Raw genomic sequence first — 8594 nt, 5'->3', positions numbered from 1 at the left:
TTTTTTGCGGCAGGGGGACTCGCAGGCAACCAGCCAAGGCAGTTCAAGGTTCCAGTTCGGGAACCTTGGGACAGGGTGGCCAGACCACCTGGGGCGCCGCCGATCTCCGCGGCCCTGGGAAGTGCAGGGAGGGGTGGCCGGGCCTCCCGGGGCACCGCGGATCTCCGCGCCCCCGGGAAGCCCCACCCGCTGGGCTCCTTACTCCCGGAGCAGCACTTTGGAGAGCTCCGGCCCCATCCGACCCCTGGTTGTAACTCACTTTGAGTCACTGTTGGGAAGAAAGGTGGGATATAAAAGAAGCAACATAAATAAAATTAAAAATATCTGGGAAGAGCAGCAGTAGTAACAGAGAAGGCTTGGGGAGAGATCTAGAATAGATATAGAATGAAGGCAAACATTTTAATAATCTGCTCCCCATTTCCAGTGCATCAGCCATGTGGGAATGCCATGGCTCCAGCATGGACAAGGGGTTTCTTCTCTCCCAAAACCAGACTCTACAATTCTTTCAGTTCTGCAAGTTGCTTCAGTGATGATGGATTTGAAACTGGCGGAATAAGAGTCTAAATAAAATAAGTAAAAAGACTGCTATGAACTCCACTCACTTTAGAACTGTATGTGCTCTTGTGTGTTTGTGAAATGACCATAGCAGGTATTTTTATTGCTCACAGTTCCTTGGATCGTATATATGGTGCATTAGAGTAAGTGCTAGATAATAAAGATAGTATCTGTGCCAAACTAGCTGTGATGCTGAAGATCGTAATTGCAGATCTTCTGTATCAGATCTGGTTGAGTCTACAGTAATTATTGTATTCATTCCAGGCAGGTTCATTTTAAGTGGATGACCATTCAGAATGTAGGAACTGAAAAACAATTTTGTATTAGTGATAGTTTGATACAGGCTTTGAATCAGGTGAGTCTTTGGCTGCAGATTGCTTCTTCCATATTATTGTCTCATAGTCTTTGTAATTGCTCTGAAATAAGTAGATTACAAATTCTTTGCATTTTGGGATGATGGTCCAATAATAAACATCGATGCTTGCTTGCCTGAGAGTTTACTACGTAGTGTAGCAACTGTCCAGTGTGGATCTAATGATCCTACTTTGGTTTGGAATGAACTACATATACTGTCAAATTAACCATGATTACTGTTCAAATACTTTGTTGGCCCTACTGAACCACATTACAAAGAAACAGGCCCTTGCCATAGGCTTCACCTTCTAAAGCTGTTTATTTGAATTTCCTTGGTTAGTTCATGGTAGAGATGCATCTGGAGCTGGTATGCTCAAATTAGCCGAATGTGTACTCTGTTTTCTTTTGTCATGTGTGCACAAGTCCTTGTGTTTTCACTAATGTCAATTGTTTGCAGTTGTTATACATCTACACAGAGGAGTCTGTGTTGGCCTCTGTCATGAGGTAGCTATCTGCATATACCTTTCCTTTCCCCTCAACGTTAAAGATATCTGGAAAAAAATTACTGAACAAGGTTAATTAAGATTAAATAGTAATCATTTGTCCAAATATTAATAGACTACAGTAGCCAAAAATCATTGAAATTAGTTAGTTCTGAGAGTGCTTTATGTGGTGCTAAAGTGCAGCCCTTTATGATTTGGGGATCCAAGATCAAGAATAAAAGTACTCAAAATGAGAGGTGTTATGTGGGAAAACATGGGGGTAAGAAGGTTGAAGCAGCTAGGGGAGTTCGAATTTTATTCAGAATCTGTGAAAATATGAATGATCTGTCATAAAACTCTTACAAAAATATTCCTCAGTTAGAAACCTGCAATCAGTGTAAACTCCAAAGCATCCATTGCCAATCAGTGGACAGCTGGAAATTATTTATTCTTGTTACCCCATTTCTCCCTTGTGGGTGTGCGCTCTCACACACATATGTATCTCTTTGCCTGCCTCTTTTACCTATCCTGATAGCAGAGGCTGTTCTCTAACAGTATGCTGTGCACCCAGTGATGATAAATGATTGCATGGAGATCTTGTGCAATTTCCCCTCTCTCCTAAGAGAGAGAAACTGCATGAGATGGGCCTCTACATGATTCACTATCATTTTGAAGGGGAGCTTGGGCAGAGGATGGAGGGCAGCCATCATTCTTCAGTCCATAAAGTGGGCTTTATGCTCTTGCATGCTTTCATCCTTCTCTCCGACACATGAGCTGTTCATGAGAAGCCTGTAATACCACAAAAGAGTCATGAGCCCAGCGGACTTTATAGATTGCCTTATCTTGATAGAACATCTTAATACAGGCTCTTCTTTCCCATTCTTGCATTAAATCTACCAATTATTCACAGTTATTTAAGTGATTTATTAGAGAAGAGAAACTAATGCTAAAGAGAAGTAGTAGTAAAAGGAAATGATTCTTTAAAGTTTAAAAAAATCAGCATGTTTGATCAGATATTTATTAGGAACAGTTTGTTGTGCAAGAGCTCTGAAACAATACGTGATGATTTTTGTACTTAATTTTTCCATGGGTGTTTCTGAACCCTTGCCTGGAATTCCAGATGTTCTTCAGAGAGGAAGAACTTCACCTGTTAGTCATCTGCATACTGAAAGTGTGCTGCATGTTGGGGAGGGACATGTAGAAGGCCCCAGGTTCAATCCGCAGCATCTTTAATTTAAAGAATCAGGTGCTAGGTGATGTGAAGGACCCTCTATCAGAGACCATGGAGCACTGCTGCCAGACCGAGTAGACAGTACTGATCTTGATGAACCATTGGTCTGATTCAGTATAAGACAGCTCCAGTGTTCATTTTTGTCGACAAAACCTGTGTTTCGTATAGCTTGGAAAGAATTCTTATGTTTCAGATCGGTCAATACATCTTGAGTTATGACTTTTATGCTAATATGAACAAAAATGGCAGAGAGGTAATAAAAATTATTTCTTCCAGTACACAAGAGGCACTGTAAAGGATTTCCCAGGCTTTAATGCTAGAGAAGATGCGGAGACCCTTCGTAAAGCCATGAAAGGCTTGGGTAAGAGCTAGCATAGTCTGGTGTGTCTTATCTTTTATCTTTTGACTTGGCATCTATTTACTGATGTTTACATGATGGTTAAGATAATGTGGCTATTCAGTGACTAAAGTAAAATGGTAACTATTTTTTGTAGAAGAGTTCCATTGTACTCTGAAGAGTTATATAGGAACAATTGAATCTTGTTTCAAAGGATGGAGTAATAGTTACTGTTTTGCTGGAACTCATGAAATATTATTGATCCTCCCCTGCCCTGAGTTAACCATTAGAGCAGGGCAAAATGGAAAGTATGTTTCATGGAAAATCTTTGCAGAATACCCTTCCACCATTTTGTTAGTGATTTGGGGGAGCTTAGGAAGGGAATGAAAATGTCCTCATCTGAGGAAACCCGCTCCTCATTTTAATTTGGCTTCATGGCCTCATCTTATAGGCAAGTGTAGTTCTTTAACAATATAATGTCATTGGACTGCCTGTGTGATTTTTGATTAACTGGGATCACCCCCAAGAGGAATGCCTCCATTGTAAAAGATACTGAAGTATAGATTGGGAACAGAACCAGCTGTGAAGCTACTGTGCATGAAAAGTGGAACATTTCATCCTGTCATGCTTTTCCTGCAAAAAATTTCATGAGCAAAACTTCAGCAAAACTTTATTAAAAAGCAAACAAAACCAAAGTAGGTACCAACGTTCCTGCAAAAAATTTCATGAGCAAAACTTTATTAAAAAGCAAACAAAAACAAAGTAGGTTCCAACAATAGGCTATGAGTTGGGATACGGTCTAAAATTTCTGTGTGGGGAAGTGCAACTTCTCCCCCTACCCCTTCTGCTGAAGCCTGAAATGTCACTGAAATGCTGTGGGGGGGGGAGCAGACCACCTGGATGATCAGCTTGATGGGACAAGTTGGAGGGCTTCCGTGGGATGGAGGAATTGGTAAAAATCACCCCTCCCCCTTGTGTATGCAGATCTTTTCCAAAGGTATCTATCCCTTTGACTGCAGATCATATTGTTGGGTAGAGAAACATTCATACAGTGTTCTCTCAACTGCCTGTTTTTCAGTTTTTCCATCTAAAATACCAGTTTATAATAAGAGTAACTGTGTTTTGCTTCATTCAAGGGACTGATGAACAGCCCATCCTGAACGTCCTAACAACCAGAAGCAATGCCCAGCGTCAGGAAATTGCAGTTGCTTTTAAAACTCTCTATGGCAGGGTAATGACCTTTCTTTTGGCTATAAGTTGGCAAGTGTGTATTTGTGTGTATGCATGCTCAGATACTTGCTCAGCCGCATAAGATAATACATTTTATATTGGGTAATAATTTGCATCTTGTCAGTTTCAGATTCTCTATTCCTCTGTATGCTTCCATGTGTATGCTTTTCTTCACTTTCTTGGTGTGCTAGTTTGTATGATTGAAGGATTAATTTAGAATTGCTTTCTTAACGAGGCGCTCTTCATTCTGTCAATTAGGATCTGGTTGATGACCTGAAATCAGAACTGACAGGCAAACTTGAGACTCTGATGGTCAGTTTGATGAGACCAGCACGGCTTTATGATGCTCACGCACTGAAGCATGCTGTTAAGGTAAAATGAATGGCACAAAAGGAAAATGTAAATGGAGTTTTGGTTTTTCTAGGAAAGCTTCTCCTCCTTTCGTTGTCAGGTTTCCTATTATGCTGATTACTGTGCTTGATTATTTATGATGATTGATTTCATTTTAATAGCGTCATTTATATTCTTATCCACCTGAATAATTTCTGAGCGGCTGTAGTGATCAGGTTTTCAATAGTCTTTTGTCTGCTCAACAAAGTACATCCAATGGCTGGCCAGCACTTCACATGCAATAAGCCGAGTGTTCCATACTTGATTTTCTGGATTACAATGCACCTTTCATTTTAAATGTTGCTCTCTGTTAAATTTATGATGAGGCCAGTGAAAGTTATGGAAGTTCTTAATGGCTGTTGATGGCTCTGATTTGTGCTTCAGTACGTTCTGTATGAATATTTTCCTGGGAAGGGAACTAGCTAAGAAGGTAATGCAGTTTAACTTATCTAGAATACAGTTGGCAGTGAGTTTTCTCTTGGCATAATTTGCCACTGTCTTTAAAATTAAGCACATGGCTTAAGATGGGTTGAATAAAAGGTGAATCTCCTGAATGTTCTGTAGAAACATTTGACTCATCTAACCATGTTGAATTTGTCTCCTGCTTAGTAAGTCGGCACTCACAAGCCTTCCCCCAGGCCTCTTTAACTTGCTGTTATTTAGCATCAGTTCCAGTGATCTAACCAGTCTTAAGCAGAGTATTCTAGCCAAATATTAACTTTTCAACTTGGCATTTGTAAGAGGAATGGGGTTTAACTTCACTGAAGTGACTTAGAAAACTGAAAGTCCATGTTGATTCAGGAGATGAAAATCAATTAACTAGCAGACAGGAATGATTGCTTTGGTGAGTTTTTCCCCCCTTCTGTATTCCTTTTTGTCCACAGGTATTTTAAATATAATTCTACATTAATAGTTGTGTGTGTCATTTTATGACTAAAGGACCTGTTAAAACAACTAAATTGGCACATACAGTAAGTAAATAGCTGTACAGTTTGAAGCCTTGTAACAGTAATGGAACCCACCTGCCTTATCACTCTCTCATTGTTTATTTTCTTGCCTCAAGGAGCTGCGGTGGCTCAAGTGGTTAAGACACTGAACTGCAGGCTGTGGAAGGTCAGTAGTTCAGCAGTTCGAGACCCGGGTGCCGCATGATGGAGTGAGCTCCCATCTCTAGTTCCAGCTCCTGCCAACCTAGCAGTTCGAAAGCAAGAAATTGCAAGTAGATAAATAGGTACCACTTCGGTGGGAAGGTAACAGCGTTCCGTGCGCCTTGGTGTTTAGTCATGCTGGCCACATAACCACGGAAACGTCTTCGGACAGCGCTGGCTCTTCGGCTTTGAAACGGAGATGAGCACCGCAACGCAACCCTAGAGTTGGATTCGACTGGCTTTCGAGCAAGGGAACCTTTACCTTTTACAAGGATAGAACTGTGTATTTGGCAACAGGCCCAGTCAGGAAACCCATTGGATACGTCTTTTTTTCTAGCCCTAAATGTTGAAGAACTCTGTCAGTTACAATTACATTTTTTCAAAAGCAGCCTCGGAATCCTTTGCATGCATTTTAATTTGTTCTTTGCATTTACTGGACAACTATTAGTCGTCAGACAAGCCTTTGGCACCCTTCTTGAAGGCCTTTAAATTGTCCTTTTACTTGAGTGTCGCAAGCTTTGCTGGATGAGTGAGTTTTATATAGGAAGGGATAGATGCTAGGTTCAAACTCATTACTTTTCTGTATGTGTTGGAAGAAATGCTATGAGCTCAATCTCTCCTCTGTACTCCAGTCCATTTTATATGGATTTTCCACATTTGGCAAGGCACTAGAGAATGATGGCCAAGCCATACTTCTTGAACTAAATCCAGCCAGTCTGCAAGCCTGTTACAAGAATGGAATTTCTTTTAGCTTTGCTAGAAGGACTGTGTTTTCACAGTCCTTATTTCAGCTGTTAACTCTCTGCCATGGGCTTCCTGTCTGAGTCAGTGCAAATGCTATTTATGGTGTTATACGTTATAATCATGTGGCATTCAGAAAGGAGAATGGAGAGGTTTGAGGATAATCACTTATTATCCAAATGTAGTGAACTAATGTAAGCTTTTTATATTTGAAGATAAATGCCCTCCATCCAAGAACTTACCCCAGTATTTCAATTATTATGACTGTCCATGTAGAGAAGCCCAGGTACACACTAGTAGCTGGCAGAAAAGAGGGGATTTTAAGAAATGAGCCCTTAAGCTCCCAGCACAGAGTGTTTAAAACTTATGGTTAGGGAAATGATTTACTACCTCACACCCTGCTGTCAGGTCACGCTCAAGGGGGACAGTGTGCTAAGAGCCACGAGGCTAGAAAGTAAACTACTTTGGGGAGCAGGAAGAGCCAGCAACCTCCTCATGCAGATTATAAATTCTCATAACATGAGGAAGAGCTGCTCTTGTTTGCTCTCACTCTGATTCTTCTGTTTTGGGCAGCTCTATGAATGGGCACGAACCATGATGGGCTAAACTTTTATGTAGGGCTCCATCTTGTCTGCACATCAGAAAAAATGGAGAGAAGACCCATCTCAAGTAATGATGCAACATCTGCAATGTCAAGTTAAGCTAGCTTGTACTAATTAAATATCGTTTGGGATGTACCTAGTGTAGGGATAGAGGACTGTGTGTTTTCACTTTTTCTTTGCTCCCTTGCTCAGCCCAATAGCTTGAACAGTACATGTGCATTCTGTGATTCATTTATTAAAACCACCACACTTAGTTGGTCTTATTATCTGAAGTATGATAATGGGGAGGGGCAGTGGGTCAGCTTACCATCCCTGGTGCATGATAGCTGAATGTGCAGAGTTGCAGTAGATCACCTGACACTTGCCTGTAGGGATATAGTGGGAGGCACAGCATCTAAAGGTAAAGGTAAAGGTTCCCTTGCTCGAAAGCCAGTCGAATCCGACTCTAGGGTTGCGGTGCTCATCTCCGTTTCAAAGCCGAAGAGCCAGCGCTGTCCGAAGATGTTTCCGTGGTCATGTGGCCGGCATGACTAAACACCAAGGTGCACGGAACGCCGTTACCTTCCCACCGAAGTGGTACCTATTTATCTACTTGCAAGTTCGTGCTTTCGAACTGCTAGGTTGGCAGGAGCTAGAACTAGAGATGGGAGCTCACTCCGTCATGCGGCACACTCAGGTCTCGAACTGCTGAACTACTGACCTTCCACAGCCTGCAGTTCAGCGTCTTATCACTTGAGCCACCGCAGCTCCGGCACAGCATCTAGGTGGAGCCTATAAGTGACAATGCAGGTACGGAGTGCTAGTTGTATGACTGTGCTTAGTAGGAGTTACTCTCAGAGTCATCGGTGGCAATGGGTACCCAGTTAGTTTTTGGCACCCCTAGGGAGGAAGGGGAAGGGAAATAATTGCCAAGGGGAGATGTGGGTTGGCTGCAGAGATTTTGCAGCCTCTAAGGGGCCAATCAGAACAAACAGGAGGGGCCTCATGGGCCATTTATTAATACTTGAAATATTTTAGGAATAAAGTAGAAAGAAGTGATATTGGAAAGTTCAAAAGTGGCTGTAGAATACAATCTACCTTTTTATTCATCTGTGGCATTAAAGAAATATATACGAAAACAGTTTTTTAAACTTTCCATTAATTCTTACATTACAGGGAGCAGGAACCAATGAAAAAGTCCTTAATGAAATTCTTGCATCCAGAACACCTGAAGAAATCAAGATGATAAATCAAGTTTATCAGGAAGGTAAAATGTAGTAGGTGTTTAGTATTTTGAAAGACTTCCTTGAGGGTATGATTTTCAGATTGGGGAGAGAGTAAGGGAAGTGAAAAATGATCATAGGCCCCGGTCACACGGGCAGGAAAATGCGGAGGGGGGGAGCGTGGCTGTTTGCCCCGGAGCAAAATAACGCGCGGCTGCGCGATCAGACATCCCGTCGAGTTCCCGTGGTTAGGGGGGAGGTGCCAATCACAGGACAATCCTGCAGCGTGGCAAAGAAGCGGCCTCCCTAGCAAAAGGCTCCA

The 8594-nt window shown here is 41.8% G+C and overlaps 1 protein-coding gene across 1 annotated transcript in view; it reads left to right on the top strand.

Moving 5' to 3' along the window:
• Positions 1-8594, top strand: part of ANXA5 (annexin A5) — a 31150-nt gene that overhangs the window by 6792 nt on the left and 15764 nt on the right. The window contains exons 3-6 of the mRNA XM_015417092.1: positions 2899-2983; positions 4096-4190; positions 4448-4561; positions 8226-8316. Coding sequence (XP_015272578.1) covers positions 2899-2983; positions 4096-4190; positions 4448-4561; positions 8226-8316 — 385 coding nt within the window. The remainder of the gene's footprint in view (positions 1-2898; positions 2984-4095; positions 4191-4447; positions 4562-8225; positions 8317-8594) is intronic.

Source organism: Gekko japonicus, unplaced genomic scaffold (assembly GCF_001447785.1).
Source record: "Gekko japonicus isolate JY-2015 unplaced genomic scaffold, Gekko_japonicus_V1.1 scaffold814, whole genome shotgun sequence".
Lineage (NCBI taxonomy): Eukaryota > Metazoa > Chordata > Lepidosauria > Squamata > Gekkonidae > Gekko > Gekko japonicus.
Note: the sequence above shows the minus strand (reverse complement) of the source record. Positions and strands in the feature narration are given on the sequence as shown.